This window comes from Nycticebus coucang, chromosome 9 (assembly GCF_027406575.1).
Source record: "Nycticebus coucang isolate mNycCou1 chromosome 9, mNycCou1.pri, whole genome shotgun sequence".
Taxonomy (NCBI): domain Eukaryota; kingdom Metazoa; phylum Chordata; class Mammalia; order Primates; family Lorisidae; genus Nycticebus; species Nycticebus coucang.
Genome location: NC_069788.1, coordinates 84211849 through 84230477, shown reverse-complemented (window position 1 = coordinate 84230477; position 18629 = coordinate 84211849). Strand labels below are relative to the sequence as shown.

General features: G+C 48.9%; 2 protein-coding genes across 4 annotated transcripts in view; both read left to right on the top strand.

The window, feature by feature from the left end:
* HHIPL1 (HHIP like 1) overlaps nt 1–6184 on the top strand; it is a 73518-nt gene extending 67334 nt beyond the window's left edge. For 2 of the 3 annotated variants that reach the window (XM_053601123.1, XM_053601124.1), the window contains one exon: nt 641–6184. In XM_053601123.1, the coding sequence (XP_053457098.1) occupies nt 641–1185 (545 nt within the window). In that variant the 3' untranslated portion in view covers nt 1186–6184. The remainder of the gene's footprint in view (nt 1–640) is intronic. The other variant, XM_053601122.1, reaches the window with a different exon arrangement.
* Nucleotides 6185–6930: 746 nt separating this feature from the next.
* The window catches only part of LOC128594315 (cholesterol 24-hydroxylase), a 54635-nt gene continuing 42936 nt past the window's right edge, over nt 6931–18629 (top strand). Inside the window, exons 1-3 of the mRNA XM_053603003.1 lie at nt 6931–7200; nt 14347–14427; nt 15010–15091. Coding sequence (XP_053458978.1) covers nt 7082–7200; nt 14347–14427; nt 15010–15091 — 282 coding nt within the window. The 5' untranslated portion in view covers nt 6931–7081. The remainder of the gene's footprint in view (nt 7201–14346; nt 14428–15009; nt 15092–18629) is intronic.

Below are 18629 nucleotides of genomic sequence, written 5' to 3'. Positions count from 1 at the left end.
TCCAATGCACAGTGAGGGTACACCTAGGCAAGTGTGCCCTCACATCCTGAAGGGACGGAGGGACTCAGCCCTCAGCTCCCTGCACCTGCTGTGCCCAGGCCCTACCCTTAGTCTCCCTCCCTCCCCCTCAGCCACACACCCTGGGCGCTCCCGTCTCACCTGCTGTGATGGATGGCAGGGCCGGCAGCCAGGAAGCCAGCAGGAAAGAGACTCACCCTAACCAGAGGGTCCCTGTGTGGGTCTGGTTCCCATTCTACTGATCACTGACCTGCTCCTGGAAGCCCTCACAGACACTCCTTCTCTTCCTTTGTCTCGGGGTCTGTCTCCTCCTCCAACCTGGGGATTCCCAGGACGGCTGGGCCCCGGGGTAGCAAGAAGCAGCAGAGTGGCACAAGGCAGATGCCAGGAGTGTTTGCCCAGTGACTGCAGAGGCACTTGGCATCCAGCTCCAGACTGGCATCTTCTGGGCTCAGGGTCACCCTGGATACACTGCTGGGATCCCCAGTGGCACCCCATTTTCAGGGTTTGAGTGGACGGCACTTCAAGCACATCTTTCCCCGGAGTCTGTGCTCCCTGAATTGGCTGGAGAGCAGCACGGGGTGGTGGTTCCCTCTTGACAGAAGGTTCTTCCTCTGTGCAGAGTTCATCCGGAGGATGGAGAGCACCCCGCGGCCCACTGTGCGCACGCCCACCCAGGCGCCCCGCCGCAGCCGCCCCACTGAGGCCCCGCGCGCGCAGACCTCGCGCCCCGCACGGCCATCACGGCCCACTAGGCGGCCAGGGGGCCGGAGGGGCGGCGGAAGGCGGCGGGGACGGCCCAGCACGGCTGGCCCAGCGCCCTCCAACGGCGCGGTGCGCCTCGTGCGGCCCGCAGGCCTGAGCCCTGGCCGTGGGCGTGTGGAGGTGTTCGTGGGCGGACGCTGGGGCACCGTGTGCGACGACGCGTGGGATGCCAAGGCTGCCGCCGTCGTGTGTCGCCAGCTGGGCTTTGCACATGCCGTGCGGGCCAGCAAGCGCGCAGAGTTCGGCGAGGGCCTCGCACTGCCTATCTTGCTGGACGACGTGCGCTGTGCGGGCGGTGAGCGCAGCCTGCTGGAGTGCACACACGCCGGCGTGGGCACGCACAACTGCGGCCACCAGGAAGACGCGGGCGTTGTGTGCAGCCACGAGGACCCCGATTTGTAGGGAAGCCTTCCCTGTGTTGCACCTCCGGCATGCTGGCCAACCTTGGGAAAGGGGGGACTGAATGACCCCTGTGGCTGTGTGCTGGCGGAACCTCCTGGCCGTCTCCAACCTCATCACCATCCTGAGCCCTGTGGGCTGACTCTCCCCTGCTCCCAGGACAGGAGCTACTAGCCCTAGCTGGGCAGGGCTTCTACCTCGGCTGCTGTGTTGGGGATACAGAGGACACCTCTGTCATCTCCATTCCCATACTGCTCAGTGGAACTCAGGGGACACTTGATTCCTTTAGCCACAGCTCAGGCCAACCACGCTGTGGGTCCAGTGAGACAGTGATGCTTTGTCACCCAGAGCTATGCCAACAACATGGCTGTTCACAAACCACCCTCCTGCCTCTTCTGTCTGCCCTGCGCCTTCCTGGGAGCTAGTATTAGGGCCGGAGGTGCTGGGTCTGCAGCTCCCCCAAAGTCCTCAGCCCTGCTCTGTGCCAGACCTTTAGAGGGGGCATTAAGTACAGCTGAGCTCAGCCTCTAGGAGGGTGGGCAGGGCAGATGAGTCCCTGGGCAGTTGAGGAAAGGATATGGCCCATGTCAGAGGTTATAAGGAGAATGGGTGAGGAACCCAAACCCAGCCTATGTTGAGGGTGTTGCCTGTGCTGAGTTCTGGGAGTTGAGTTGGCACTAGGGTGGTGCACCAGCATCAGGCAGACCTTCCAAGTCTGGAAGGTTCTCCTAGCTCAGTGGTTCTCAACCTTTCTTATGCAGCCCTTTAATACAGTTCCTGTGGATCACCACCCACAGGTTGAGAACCACTGTCCTAGCTGCTCAGTGGAGCCATGTGTAGAGTATTGGGCTACAGGAGACTCTCCATCCCTCCATGCTGAGGGGGATTGTCAAGGGTCCCAGGCCCCAGTGCCTTGTTGAGTCTGTGGAGCCTTGCCACTGACTGTGGCCTGTGTGTTGGGCATCATGTAAAAATGGAACAGCATGTGTCAGCTCATTCGGTCCTCAGAACAGCCTTCTTCTTCCTCTTTACAGAAGGGGGAACTGAGGGGCACAGAGGTCAAGTATTTTAGTTGAGGGTACTTTGCCAGGGAGAGGAGAGCCATTTTAACACAAGCAGCCTGGCTCTAGAGCCCCTTGCACCCTGAACATTGCACTCCCTAGCTCCAGTGCTGCTGTGCCCAGGGGTGTGCCAGGCCCTATCTGGACACCAGCTTGGCTATGAGGCAGCTAGAGACCCCTCGGGGCCCCTACTGCCTGGCAGATGGCTCTGTTGCTGCCTTCCTGCTCCTTTCAAGCCTCCAACTGCCCGGAGGTTGAATGGGCATTGTCCCGGGATACAGGGCACAGGGAAATGCTGAGCAGTGTTAGGAGCAAGGAGGGCCCTTGGCAATTGTCCAGGCCCAACTCCTTACTGAGCAGATGGAGCAGTGAGCCTAAGGAGAGATTGTCAGAGATCCTAAGCTGAGCCTGGAGCCAAGGGAAGGCATGGTGGTCCTCAAGGACTTCAAACCACAGTGGCACCAGGGCCCTGCTTGCCCAGCCCTAGCAGCTGTTTTGTCTAGAGAGGGGATGTTGGCAGAGGGAGCTGGGGGTAAAGTCCCAGGCCCTTCCACTCAACTAGGCAGTGCCAACCTTGGCCTATGAGTCTTCCAGGTAGGATGGGTTCCTTCCCCACTCCCAGTCTTATCACCTCTCAGGTCCCAAACAAGGTTTGGGTGGTGGCTTCACTCCTGGAAGGAGGTTAACTACCATCCTTAAGCAGTAAAAAGGGAGGTGGGCAATGAGTCTGCTGAGCACTGTACATCAGTCTTATACGCCATTTAGTCCTCACACTAACAATGAGAGTCAGGTGTTATGATTAGCCTGCCTTCCCATTTTACAGATGTGGAAGTTGAGTTCCAGGGAGGTTGTCACTTGCCAAGGTTACATAGCCCAAATTTGAATTTGAACCCAGGCAGTGCAGCTCTGGAGCCTCAGCTGTGGGCTTTCCTGCTGTGTTGCCTCGAGAGCATTGAATTACCTGTCTCACATGTCCCCCAGGTTCAGGGAAGGACAGAGCAGGCTTCCTGTCTGGTGCTCCTTTCACTCCCCCACTTGTGGCTGGCCACTGAGGGAACATTTAGAAGTGACACTGTCCCTAGGGACTTCAATCCTGCCTTAGAGTCCTCCAGGGCCTCTGGGGATGGGGGTCAAGGTTTGCTCTCTTTTCTGCCAGCTTCCACTCACATCTCCCTAACTCTAGCCTCCAGTTAGCAGCCTGGATCAGATTCCTAGAGAGGGGGGTACCTCTGCCTAAGGTCACACAGCTTAGTTCTGGACCTTAGGAGCCAAGGCTGCAGGGATGGTCCAGGTGTGGCCCTGCATTTAGGACTGTGTTCAAGGCATCAGCCTGAGGTCATAACACCCCAGCTTCACCTGTGTCCCTCTGGTAAGCCCCAGCTGGGTCAGGGCTCCTGTAGCCCGATCAGTGGCTGCAGCCAAGCACACTGGTAGGCAGCCCCTGTGTTTACATCTTGCAAATATTTGGGTGGTTCAAGGAAGCTGGAGACTGGGTTCCAGTCCTGGTTGTGTGACCTTGGGCCAGTCACTTACCTCTCTGAGCCTCACTAGAAAACAAACATAATCAGCAGGATTATTAGATGAAAAACGAGGTAACACCGCAGATGTGCTCTCCTGGTTCCAGGCTCCTTCTTGGACAGAAGGCTTAATCCCAGGCTAGTAGTGTCCATGCTGGCAGCTGCCAACTGTCCAAGACAGAGTGAGGAGGGACATGCCATGTGGAGGGAGCAGCATCAGAATGACATGGGAAGAAATCCTTAAAACAGGAGAAGAAAGATCCTTCACGCCATGTAGAACCCAAGTCTTCTTGTGGAGGCATCTGTCCTCGCCCCTCCTTCCCTGCTAACTAGTTTTTACTGAGAACTTACTGAGGTTCCTCAGATGTGCTGGCTCATTTAATCCTGACAATGGGCCCATAAGTCACGTTCAGCATCACTCTCTCTTTTCCAGATGAGGGGACAGATCCCTAAGAGGCTATGAAACTGGTTTCCAGAATTTTAGAGGCAGCTTTGAAGGGAGGCCCACCCTTCAAAGCCTAATCCTTTTCCTTTCTTAGGGTACTGGATTTCTGCCCTCCCAGGTCACCCAAGTGAAGGCAGCTGCTTCAAAACCACTTCCTGTGCCTGTGTGTCCCCCCAAAATTCCTGCTGGGAAGCCACTCCCTGTGTGGTGCCAGCTGTACTGGTGGTTTCAAACTTGAGCAGAATCAAGTTCTGCAGGGCTGCTTAACATACAGGTTGCTGGGCCCTATGTCTCAAGATTTTTTGACTCAGTGTTTGTAGAGCTGAGAACTTTTAGTTCTAGCAGGTTCCTGGGTAATGCTTATGCTGTTAGGGTAGGGCCCACACTGTGAGAGTCATTGTCTACAATAGTACTACCCAATAGAAACACAATATGGGTAATATAAACTTTCTAGTAGCTATGTTAAAAAGTAAAAAGAAAGAAGTGAAATTAATTTAGTATATTTTATTTAACCCAACATATTAAAAATGTTATCATTTTAACAGGTAATCCATATACAAATATCAATGACTTTTTTTACATTCTTTTTTAGTATTAAATCTATGAAATCTGGTATGGTATCTTACACAGCACATCTCAGTTTGGACTAGTCCTGTTTCAAGTGCTGGACAGCCACACATGGCCTGTGGCTACCATACTGGATAGCTTTATCCAGATCTATTCCAGATTCTCCCATGAAGGGGCAGAGGGTTGGCAACGCCCTTCCAGGAAGTGACCTCTACTGGCAGCTGGCAGTCCTGCCTGCCTAGGAAAAGGGCCTCCAACCCTAGGCCCTGAGGCCTGAGTGGGCAACCTGTGTTTCCCTACCTGATCACAGCAGCACCAAATGCGGTGTGTATCCCAAATACGATGGGAAAGCCATATACTTGGTACCCAGGATTAAGGGAGTCTGTGGGCTTGCCCCATCTGGGGACAAGGGCTGTTTTGTGGGAAGAAATATGTTGAGCCAGAGGTCACTGTTGTTGCCTGATGCGCTGGAGAATATTAATGTCAACTCCTCTCCTTAGCCCTAGTTGGACAGGCTGGAGCTGAGTACCTGATGCTGCTCTACGCCTGCCCTATGAGGGGCCCCAGGCTGTGCCTAGAGCTGTTCGGGATCTGGCCCTGCCTTCAAGGAACCACTCTCCCGTCTGTTCCACAAACTGGAAACTAAACATGGTCACATCACATTTCTTTTTTAGCTAATTCCCCCAACTCTCTTGCCAGCATGCAGGAAGTTCACATCCTCCTTGCAGCTTCATCCTCCCTCCAAATTGCCTCCAAACTCTGGACCTTCCACAGCCCACAGGGGGACTATTTGAGCTCTCCTGTCCCCACCTCCAGCTGAGGGCCAACCTGAGGTCCCTGGTGCGTGCCTTCCAATGCTTCTCGCCGCCACGTGGGGGCGCGGTGGCAAGCCAACTTCCTCGGAGTCCAACCCAAAGGCCGGTGCAGGTGCCTCCGGCTGCCTGACATGTCCAGGATGCAGGTGTCTCCGAGGCAGAAATCCTGCCACCTCCATGTGGGGCACAGCTCTTAAAACTTGACCCTCTCCGTCACCCCTCAGCGCACACACCCCTGCCCTCGACCGGGACTGTTCCTGGCTATACACAGGTCTCCTTCGTTTTCCAACCCCCACGCCTTCTCCAAGACTGGCCAAGCGTAGGGCAGGGGTATGGCCGCTTTTCAGAAACTCGGCAGTACCTAAATACTTTGGCGCTTCTTCCCCAGCCTGGAGAATCTTTATCTGGACCAAGAGTGGGCATGCCTGCGCGCCCGCCCCTGCTTTCACTCTGGGTGGCTCCTGGGAATAGGAATTGGGAACTAAAAAGCCCAGAGTTGGCCTCTTTTATAATACCTGGTAAGGAGAAGCAGGTTATATCAGGGAGGAAAGCCTTGGTTATTATTTTTAAGATACCCTTCGGCCAACCTGCGCACATTGCTCGCTTTACCTTACCCAGATTTTCACTTCGGACCCGGACCAACGCCACAGTTGGGGCGTCGCCGAGGTCTGGGATGTTCCGGAGGTGCCCAAAACTCTGGAAGAGCAGCTTCAGGTCCAGCTATGCGCTCTTCAATCACAGACACAGGCCCTTAGTGCCCCGCTGGGGCCCTGGTCACCTACCCGTGGGCCTCGCGGGCGCTCAGCGTGGACGGGCCGAGCAGGGAAGGCACCCCAGAGACATTTGGAGAAACCAACTTTGGGGACCTGGGATTCCAGGGAGAGGTTTGGGAACAGTCGATAAAATGCGAGAATTGGGAGCTGGGTTGGGGTTTCTAGGAACGTTTTAGGGAAAAAGAAAGGGGCCTAGGACAGCGCGCAGACAGATGCCGTTACTTGGAGGCGCCAGAGAGGGCGGAGCCAGGCCGCAGGACTTCGAGCCGCCGCTTCGTGAAATCCGGGTTGAGAAGGGACTGAGCGCGGAGGAACTGAGAGCGAAGCAATCAGTGTTGCCAGGGACAACGCGTTATGGGCGGAGCTTTAGCCTGAAGGAGGCGGGGGAGGAGCCAGAGCGGAGTTGTGATTGGTGTAGACTACATGCTCTGGGCAGTGTATGGGCTGGGGCGGTGTCAAGGTGGGGGCGGGGCTTTAGGGGCGGGGCGGAGCGGGGGCGGGCCCTGAGAGCCAGAGCTGGAGGCGGAGACCTGGTTGGCGGGGACGGACGCCCTGGGCGGGGTCGGAACCGGCGGGGGCGGAGCCGAGAAGGCGGGGGCGGTGCTGGGTCGCGCCGGGCCTGGGGCCGAGGCGGCGCGCGGCGCTGACAGCTGAGTCGGCTCGCGGCCTCCCGACCCCCTCGGCGCCGGTCCCCGACCCCGGCCTGGCCTGCCCCGGAGCCATGAGCCCCGGGCTACTGCTGCTCTGCAGCGCTGTCCTGCTCGCCTTCGGCCTCTGCTGCACCTTCGTGCACCGCGCTCGCAGCCGCTACGAGCACATCCCCGGGCCGCCGCGGCCCAGGTGAGCGGGGGTGGGGGCGGGGTCTGGATGGGGCGCTCGAACCCGGGTCCTGGGGCCGCATCTAAGCTAGCTACGAGGCCGGGGATCGGACCTCGCCTTTTGCACTGGGCCGCTTGGAGACGGCGGCCGGGAGAGGGGCGCTAACTATTCTTAGTAACAAATTACTCACAGCCGCAGCAGCTGTTGGGCGCCCACCGCGCTGGGCTGGGCCCCACAAACGTGCTGGCAGCGACAACCCTGTCAGGTAGGCGCTATTGTTGCCCCATCGTTCAGACGAGGAGACTGAGGCGCACGGAGGAGAAGTCACCTGCCCAAGGTCACACGTTTGGTAAGCCTAGATTTAAACCCACATCAGCCTGGCTCCAAAGTGGGTGCTATTAACTTTGGAACTTGGACAGGGTTTGCTTGTATTAGAGCACACTGTACTTTGTTCATACTCCTCTTTTTTTGTTATTTCTGGCCTGGGACATCCCATGTGTCTTCTCCTTTGTTAATTCCGTTTCATTCTTGGCTCCCACCCAACTTACCAACCCCCACCACACACACACACACACACACCCCCACCCAGAAGTTTACCTTTGTGAAGCTTAATTAGATCTGTCTAATTTAAGGTCTTCCTATTAGTTTAGAACTAAATCCAGTTCTAAATTAAGTCTGCTGTAAGGCCAGCAGAACCCCTGCTGAGCTCAGAACCCACTCTGTGCTGTTCTCTTTCCTCATGTTTTCCTTACTGATGCTCCAGTCTCTTTGCTCCCTAACCCTCAGCAGCTTCTCTCCCAGTTTCCCTTTTCTCAAGCCTGAGCCTGGTGGGTTTCTTCCCCTGTTCACATCAAACAGACCTTTCCTGACCACGCTGTGTAAAGCCTATCCAGCCCCAAACTCCTTATGGGGCCATCACCTCCGAAGTTACCTTCTTTCCACCTGTTGACTGTCTGTTCACCTGTTGACTATCTGTCTTCTCTTTTAGAATGTAAGCCCTGGAAGGGCAGGGACGCTGTGTGTTTTCTTGTGTATCCCCAGTGCTCCGCATGTTGCAGCTGCTCAATAAATATTTGGTAAATGAATGAATAAACAATGGTATTAGAAACACTTCTAAAAATCTCAGGACATGAACATTCTAGAAGGCACCTAACTCCAGCACAAGCTAGAAGTACTGGCTTTAGAAGTCTGAAACTCTGTTTGGTGGGGTCAGGAAAGAGTACTGTGGTTGGAGACATAGGGAGGAAACTGTTCTCCATGCTGCCTGCCCAGTATCCTCTCCCACCTTGCTTAGCAGCTCTGTCTTCTACTTTGCCTGGGTGGTTCTTCCCCAGCCTTCCGGGTTTGGCTTAAATGCTAACTCCTCAGGGATGTTCCTCCTGCTCCCCCAAATATATTGTGTTCTTTTTATAAACTCTTAAGTCACTGTGTAATTCTCTTTCACAGCATAATGTTAATTGGATAACTGTTTGTGCAATTTCATGTTAAGTGTCTGTCTCTCCCATGGGCCCCACATCTGTCTCAGTCACTGCTGTGTCTCTGACATCTGCACAGCAGCATGTGGTACATGCATAGTAGACACTTGATAGTGATTCAAGGTTAAATGTTGGAAATCTCATATAAGTTTTGTTAAGTACACTGTCACCCTTTCAAGGTTTCAAATCAACCATCAACACTGGAAATTGAATGAATTTTGTGCTTGTTCTGACAAGTTTCATCATTAACTTCGCCTTCTCATAAATTCAAGTGACCTGCCTTGAGAAGACAGAACTTAAAAAAATCTTTTTTAAAAAAATTGAAATGTAACTTACATGCCATAAAATTTATGCTATTAAAATGTGCAATTTAGTGGGTTTTAGTCTATTCTCAGCATTGTGCAACCATTGCCACTACTTTCAGAAATTTTTTGTCACCCCAGAAAGAAACCCTGAACCCATCAGCCATCACTCTTCATTTTCCTCCACCTTCCACAGTCCTGGCAACCACTAATATGCTTTCTGTCTATGGATTTGCTTATTCTGGACATTTCACATAAACTGAATCATATAATATGTGGCCTTTTGCGTCTGGCTTCTTTCACTTAGCATAATGTTTTTAAGGTTATCCATGTAATAGCATGTGTCCATATTTCTTTCCTTTTTATGGATAAATTTTTCCCAAATTTTATACCAGAGTCTACATGTGACCTATGGATGTGTGGGGGGAGGGAGGAGTGGGAGGAGGTTGAATATAATTATGGTTGGGCTCTTTATTCTAAGGAGATGAACTGAACAATGCATATAAAAAAAATTGGGGATTAAAAATTGGTTGGTGGTCAAATATAAAACTGCACTAAAGGAAAGTTCTGGAACTTCTTCTAGCACAAATCAGATGGTTTGGCATTAAAAGCCTATATCTTTAAACCATGACTGGCAGCACCATGGTTAACCAAAGATCTGTGTATTAAGTCTCCAGGAGTGGCATTTGCCTGTTGATGTTCCAGGGCTTTGCCAGCTTCCCGGCAAGGAGCCCTGCAAGAGGTCACCCTTCATCCTCCTTATTCTGTGGGAGGCTCCAAGAGGGCCTCCTCTGTGCTCTTATTTCAACATTCTACTGCAATGATCCATGTAACAGCTGAAAACTCAGACCCCCCTGCCCCACTCACATACTCAGATCCCACACAAACATTTATAGCTTCTTTATTTCTCTGACACTGATTGAGCTTTCCTCATCGGCCCCTACTCTCCTGGTCATGAGGAAATGGATGTATACTTGGCAATGAAAGGTCTCTGTTTTTGTTTATTTTGCAATACATTTTTCAATTTTGACTGTAGGGCAGTGGTGGTTCCACTTGGATTTGCTGAGTTGCTGGGTGGGGCTGTTCAGCATGGAGCAGCATGGCTCCTAAATCATGGTGGAGTCCCATTGCTGGCAGTGTTGGGTAGTGCAATCAATGGACTTTAGGTTCCTGGCTGAGCCCTCACCTATATCTCTGGCACAAGGCACAGTCTTGGCTGCTCACCCTCACTATCTCCCTAGTGGGGAGCCTACTCCTTAGCCATTGTGTAGGCTCCCTTCATCCCTCTAGGGTGGCTTCACAGTGGGCTCTCCAGAGGACCTCTGCCCTGGTTACTATGCCCACAGGAAACTTTGGATTCCCAGCCAGCTGATGGATCCCAATATTACTAGAAGCCAGATGGCAGGAGTGGGGAATCCTTGCCTGCCCTCTTTCCCTGGGCTGCTCTGCCATACCCAGTCTATCACCAGGGGCATGCCAGGTGGGCTTCTGTCTACCCCGATGCTGAGCAACAAGTTCCAGTGTCCTACCACCCTCAGTTTTAGCTGTCTATTTCTAACAACTGCTGTGTAGGCTCTTCCCCAGTGCCCCCTGCAGAAACCAAAAGGAATGGGTTTTAGTTCTTTTTCTTGCCTGGTTATGGGGGTCCCCACCCCGTACTCACTGCCTTCTTGAGGTGGCACTTGCCTCCCTCCTCAGGTGGCAGTGGCCCCCAGTGATTAAGATGGAGGCTTTGGAGTCATGCAAAGAGGTAGGGTCCAGATTTTCCTCAGGTACCTCAAAAGCAACATTCCCCCAAAATGTAAGCTTTGGAGAGTGAAAGTGAGGATATTAGATGATTCTGGAAATATAGCCAGTTGTGTGTGATGTCCACAGCCCACATTCCTGCAGGTAGAGTGGTGTAAGTTCAAAACCACTCACCTGGAGCCCCGCTACCCCCTCCCCCATTGGGCCACAGTACACTTCCCTCTCTAATTTGTTCTCCCACTCTCCAGGCGGTTTTTTGCCTTCTCCTCAACCCCCATCCTCTCCCCCTCCATCCACACTCTCAGATTTTATTTTTGCCTCCTACTTGCCCTAGCAAAGGGTGCAGTGGAAGAGAATTTCTTCCCTAGCTCCACTGCGGCAGCTGCCTGCCTCCCTACTTAGGGCCTGCATGCACCGCCCAGGTGTTTGCTCTGAGGGTCCCAGCCAAGGCCAGCCTGCTCCTCTGCTCAGTGGCTCCCTAGGCAGCCCCACCTCCATCAGTTTTCCTTCTCTTCTGCCTCATTCCCATGTTTTATATAATATGCTGTAAGAATCCCCAGCTTGGAAAAAATCCTTCTCTTCACCCCCCATTCCCTTCCAGCTGCTTCCCCCTGCAGCAACCCCTTCCTTACTGCCTGTCTTTGGGCCTCCACTTCCTCCCCTCCCATTCTCTCTCACACCCACCACCCCCTTGGGCTTCAGCTTCTACCTCTCCATCAAACCCATTTTGGTCCTCCCTGTGGTCCTCCCTGGTCCTCATCTGACCTGGCCCCTCAACAGCCAGGGCAGAGCTGAGCCCTCCCCCCCCTCATCCTGCTCTCTTCCCTGACTTCTCTCCGCTCTGCTCCTTCCTCCCCAGTGAACCCTGCTCATTCTCCTTGGCTACCTGTCCCTTGGCTGCCTGACACCTGACCATCCTTGGTCCTCTTCTCTGTCTGCATTCATGCCCTTGCGGTGGACTGGAAACACCACCTCTCTGCCGTGAGCTCTCCCCCGAATTCCAGACTTAAGTGTCGAATGTCCCGCTCAATATTCACCACAAACCTAACAGGTCAACAGCCAAGCTCCTAATTTCATCTGCTGATCCACTTGTCTCAGATTGTGTCCCGCTCCCCCGAGGTGACCCTAAGACAGGAAATGAAGTGTAGGGTCAGGCATAGTGGCACCTACCTATAATCTTACCACTCTGGGAGGGCGATGCAAAAGGATCCTTTAACTCAGGAGTTCAAGACCAGCCTGAGCTAGAGTGAGACCCCATCTCTACTAAAAATGGAAAAACTAGCTGGGCATTGTGGTGAGTGCCTATAGTCCCCAGCTACCTGGGAGGCTGAGGCAAGAGGATTGCTTAAGCCTTAGAGTTTGAGGTTGCTATGAGTTGTGATGGCACAGCACTCTACCCAGGGTGACAGAGTGAGACTTTGTCTCAAAAAAAAAAAAAAAAAAAAGTGTAAGTAGTTTGTGAGTAGGATGACGCCAGGTTGGGGGTGGGGGTCAACAAAGAAAGAAGATAGAATAAAAAAATGAGGACAAGTTACCTTTGGGGAAAACTAAGGTGCAATTGCTCAAGAACCTTGAGGGCTTGTGTAGAGCACATGCCCTAGAGCTACCCCTGACAGAGGTGAGGGAAGCTGGGGTCATCAGGGCAGGGCTGCTGGACTGCTGTGTGATCATCTCCTGGGACTTCTGTCCTGCACATCTTTCTGGGCAGAGTCAGATAGACTCTGGGCACAGTTGCAGGGTGGCACTGTGGCATCCGCTGCCCTCTGAAGTTCCTTTAATGTCCTCATCATCTCAGTAGATGGCAGCTCCACCCATTCTCAAAGTTGCCTAGGCCAAAAGCCCTGGAGTCATCCCCCCTCATGCCCCACACCCAAACCGTCAGCACAGTGCATTCAGAATCTGACATCTGACCCCTTCCTGGCTCAGCGGCCTGGCCTGAGCCCTCACCACCTCTCACTGCCCCTCACTGGCACTCTGTTTCCACCCCTCTGCTTATTCTCAGCATAGCACAAAAAAACTTCTTTCAAACCCATCTGTGTTCTGCTCAAAACCCTCCAGTAACCCCATCTCCACCAAGGTTAAAGAAAAAGTCTAGACAGCAGTTCATGAGGCTCTCTGTAATCTGCTCCCAGCCTTGGTGACCATGTCTTGTACCACTTCTCCCTGCCGCACAGACCTCCTACCTCAGGCCCGTTGCATATATTGTTCCTAATGACTGGAACGCTTTTCTCCCAGATACCTAGATGGTCAAATCCATCACTTCTTGCAAGTCTTATTTCACAGCTCACCCTCCTAGAGGATCATTTTGGGCCCTGCCTATGTAAAATGGCCATCTACACACCCATCCCAGCACTCCTATTCCCCCATACTCTGTTTTATTTTTCTCCCATTATTCTCTGATATTCTACTTATTGATTAGTTCATTTATTTACTCTCCACCTCTTCCTGGGAGAATGTGAATTCCCTGACCCAGCAACTCCAAGTACAGTTTTGTCATCCCCCATTCAGGTCACTGCAGTGACCTTGATTGGAATAAAGTTATACAGAAGACAGGAAGTCATGGGCACCTTGGAATGTGCTTCAAGGTGACACCCACTAGGCTTGTTTACAGTCTGTGATCACATGGCAGACTTGCATGACCAACCCTCCCCCCCAAAGAAGAAGGGTTTTGGGGAGCCCAGGTACCAGCTGTGCAGGTATTTATTTTATTTATTTATTTATTTATTTTTAATGTTGGGGATTCAATGAGGGTACAATAAGCCAGGTTACACTGATTGCAATTGTTAGGTAAAGTCCCTCTTGCAATCATGTCTTGCCCCCATAAAGTGTGACACACACCAAGGCCCCACCCGCAAGTGACTTTATTGATAAGTAAAACGAAGGCCACTTCAAAACACAGGAGACCAAATGTAATAAACATCCTAGGAAGTTATGCTTAAATACAAGTGGGCTGAAATCTAAAGAGATGTCAGCAGCCTTAGGGAAGGAGGCAGTTCCACATATGGCAGGTTGAAGAGCAGCTGGTCCTACAGACAAGTTTTTCTTCTCAGCACACCAAGGATGTGCAGCTCATTATTGGAACTCTCCAGCTGGCTCTTCTTATGGTGTCAGAGCTTGTGGTGTAAGCATATTTCCTACAGGTTTGTAACTGGACAGGTGCAAGGAGCCAAGAGCCTGTGGCATGTCTCTCTTATCTGAGGTATGACCAACCTGTAACAGAGTCTCACAGAATGTTTTTTTCAGCTCTAAGACGGAGTTAGTTTGGCCAATCTAACATTTGCCTCTCCAGTCTTGGCTGTGCTGCCTCTTATTTGGTTAATAACAGATGTGGGAAGTTAGATGGGGCGAGGCTGGCATGGTGCCAGCACAGAGTCAGTATCATTGATTCTCTGAAGGCAATGCACACCTTATTACTGGGCCTGTTCCATGTGCCAGCCCTTGACCTCTGTGCCTTTGGAGCTGGTCAGACCTGGTTTGCATCCTGTCTGTATCCTTGCTGCCTGGTGACCAGCACATAAGCCCCCTAAGCCTCATTTCCCCATCTGTGAGTGGGCCTAGTAACACGGACTTACATAGTCCTGAGGGGAAGGGAGCGTTTTAAACTGGTGACTGCTGGCAAGCCTAATGTTTCCCATTTCTTCCAGTTTCCTTCTAGGGCACCTCCCTTGCTTTTGGAAAAAGGACGAGGCTTGTGGCCGCATACTCCAAGATGTATTTTTGGATTGGTGGGTTCTAACTTGTTATTCATTGCCTTTACTCAAGGTCCCCCCTGGGACAAGTCCCCCCACCCAATCCAGCATACAAACTCCAAACCCCACCCTGCCTTGGCCCAGGGCCCTCCAGCCCCAGCAGATCCTCCCCTAAATAGAGAGGCAAATAAAGGTGATTTGGAAGCCAAGTTCTGCCATTCACCAACTTCAGGACCTTGACCAGCCTTTAGAAGCTCTCTGAGCTTCAGTTTCCTCATTCGTAAACTGGTTGGGGGTGTGACAGGATAATGGTCACTGTTTGGGGCAGTACTGTACACGTTTCAGTGTACTTTTAAAGATACTGTATCATTTGGTTCCCAGGACAACCCTCTGGGGCAATCAAAGGTGAGGTGTTGCAACTCTATTCCATAGATGTGGAAACTGAGGCACAGTGGGCAGAGCCTCACCCCCAGGCTTCTGGGTCCCCAATGCAGCACCCTTTTTGTGACCCATGTTGAGTACCTCCTGGGATGGGCTGCTTCTGTTTCTCCTGCTGGCTGGGGCTGCTGGAGATGTCTTGGCAAGGTGACAGCTTCCTTTGGGTCATTTTGATTTCAGGGCTAAGAAGTATGGACCTGTTGTGCGGGTCAATGTCTTCCACAAAACCTCAGTCATCATCACAAGCCCTGAGTCAGTCAAGGTAGGACATGGAATGGTTTCTATGGGGAGGCACCTCCCTTTGTCTGGGTTGGGGGCATGCAGCTTGGTCCCAGCGAAGAATGTTCCAGAGCCAGCATGTGGGCTGGTTTCCCAAACATCCAAAAGGGAAGGAAATCCTCCTATATAACAACCCATCATTTTTTTTCGGGGTGGGTGGGGGGTTCTTCCAGGCAGTACTATTTAATGCAGGGAGTGAATGGGAACTTTGCTGTCCCCATTTGGATTGGAAACTTTGCCCAACTGGTGCACACATATTTAATTTACCTCTCTTAGCCTCAGTTCCTTCTTCATCTACAAGATGTAGATTATAACCTTATCTCCCAGGTCTATGATGAGAATTAAGTATTGATTTGTTTATTTAGCAAATAAAGTGTCAAAAAATCCTTAAACAGTGCTTACTATGGGCTGTGTACTTTGCTATACACCTCACAATTAGTAACTCATTTAATGCTCTAAGAGTAGGGACTATATTAGTCCCCATTTCAGAGATGAGCAAACCGAGGGAAGTGACATTATCTGTAATGTCTGCCATGAAGGTGCTAAGAATGGGCATCAGACCACCTGCAGAGTAGGTGGGCTCAAATTTGGCTCCATGACCAACTGGTTGTGGGACCTTGGACAAACTGCTTCATCGTTCTGGGCCTCAGTCTCCTCATCTGTGAAATAGGGATGATGCCTCTCTTACAAGATGGTTGTACAAATGGAACTAAAATGATATGTGTGAGCCATCTAGCCCCTGCCTGGCACATAGCAATTGCTCAATAAACAATAATGCATTATTCTCATAGTGGGTGCTCAGAAGATGTGTGGATAGGATACTCTGCATGAGGATGGCTGTGGTGACTCCAAGAGGGATAAAATAGAATCCCTGGATTCATATCAAAACAGGTTGAATAACCATGGTATCCTAACAGAATGTTAAAAATCACTTTTTTCAATAAGTTTAACACAGTTTAAGACTTTTAAAAGCATGCTGTGAAAAACCATACCCAAAGACATTCATGACAATAAAAAGAGACGCTTAAAGATGTATATTAATATGGTGAATTATATTGATTGATATTCAATATTAAACCAACCTTGCATTCCTGGTCACGATATATTATCTTTTTTATATGTTGCTAGATACAATTTGCTTATCATTACACATTCAATTTCTTTTTTTTTAAGTGTGCTTTTAAAACTTCAAATTGTGATAAAATATACATAATATAAAATTGACCATTATAACTATTTTTAGGTCTATCAGCAGCATTAAAGACATTCACATTTGTGGACATCCATCACCACCATCCAGTCCAGAGCGTTTTCATCTTCCCTAACTGAAACTTGGTACTCATCAAAAAGTGCTCTCTATTGCCCCCTTCCCCAGCCACTGGGAGCCCCCATTCTACTTTCTGTCTTCACAAATTTGACTACTCTAAGTACTTTACATACATAGAATCATACCATATTTGTCCTTTTGAGTCTGGCTTATTTCACTTAGCATAATTTCTTCAAAGTTCGTCCGTGTTATCACATGTATCAGGATTTCCTTCTCAATTTATTTAATTGATTTATGGTTATATCAATTAAAAATTCATATTTTCTATTTTTTCCTGAGTTTGATAATTCATGTCTTTCAAGGGATTTGTACATTTTACTTAAATTGTTTAAATTATTGTCATAAAGTTGTTCATAATATATATTTATTATTTTTTGAATGTCTGTAGGACCCGTGCTCATTCTTCTTTCATTCCTGAGAAAAGTCATTTGAATTTTCTGTTGTAGTATTTTCTTGATCAGTCTAACAACAGGTTTATCAATTTTATTCATCTTTTAAAAAAATCAGCTTTTAGCTTTGTTGGTTTTCTCCATTGTTTATCCATTTCCTATTTAATTTGTTTCTGCTATTTATTATTTCCTTCTTGTATTCACTTTGGCTTATAATTTGTTTTTGTTCTAATTTCTTAGGACAGAAGTTTATATAATTAATTTTAGACCTTTCTTCTTTCCTGATATAAGCATTTAAAACAGTACATTTCCCTCTAAACATTTCTTTAGCTCATATTTCACACAAATTTTGATGTTATTTTTTATTTTCATTCACTTCAAAATATTTTTCAACTTCTCTTGTGATTTCTTTGAAGCATGGATTATTTGGATGTATTTTACTCAATTTCTAAATATTATGTGTTGTTACAGATATATTTCTTTTATTTATTTTTAATTTAATTCTGTAAGGTCCAAGAGAATTAATTGAAACTTGTTTCATGGCTCGGTGTATAGCCCTGAGATCTCAATGAGTATTCATGAACATTTTAAAAGAATATATATTTTGTAATTGTTGAATGTGAATATTTTAGAAATGTCCACTAGGTCAAGTTGGTCAACAGCATTATCAAATCTTCTAAATATTTACTATTAATAATTTTCTGTCTACTTGTTTTAGCAATGACTGGAAAAGGAGTGTTGAACTCTCTAGCCATAATCATAGATTTGTCTATGTCTACTTCCAGTTCTATTAGTTTTACATTATGCATTTTGAAGTTCTGTTATAAAGTGTATACATATTTAGGATTGATATGTCTTCATGATGAATTGACCCTTTTATCCTTAGAAATAGTCCTCTTTGCCCTTGATAGCATTCTTTACCCTAAAATATGTTTTGTCTATTTTAGTATAACTCCTCCAGCTTTCTTAGGCTTAGGGTTGTCTGATATATCTTTTTCTATCATTTTACTTTTAACCTATCTGGGCTTTTAAAGTAGGTTTCTTATGTAATAAGTAGCACACAAGTAAGTCTTGCTATTTTATATAGTGTAATATTCTCTGCCTTTAGAGGGCTTAGGTCATTTACACTTAACGTAATTATTGACATGGTCAGGTTAAATCTACCATATCACTATTTTTTTTCCATTTGTTCCATGTGTTATTTTCTCTTTTCCTTTCCTCCCTTCTTTTGGATTATGTACATTCACTATTATCTTATTAGTTCCCTTTTCTCTTTCTGTTAGTGTTTGTCCTAGGGTTTATAAATATCACCTTTAACTTATAGCAATCTATCTTTAAATTATATTCATCTCTGCCTACTTTTAACATTTTCTCTTTATCACTGGTTTCAGCAATTTGATTATTATCTGCCTGGGTATTCTTTTCTTCGTGTTAATTCTATTTGGGATTCTTTGCATTTTGTTGGCTATGTGGGATCCTTGAATGTATTTATATATTTGTAACAAGTGTTTTAAAGTTACTGTCTGCTAATTCTGTCACTCTGTTATTTCTGGACCTATTTATAGGTCATATTTTCCTATTTTTTGGAATGTCTAGTGTTTTTTTATTGGATGCTAGACAATGTGAATTTTATGTTGTTGAGTGCTAGATTTTGTTCTATTCTTTTATAGGGTGTTGGACTTCATTCTGACAGATGATAAAGTTACTTGCAGATCAGTTTCAGGCTTGCTTTAAAGCTTCAGAGCAAGAAAAGTATATTTTTACTCCAGAGCTAGTTTAGCACCCACTACTAAGGAGTGACCATT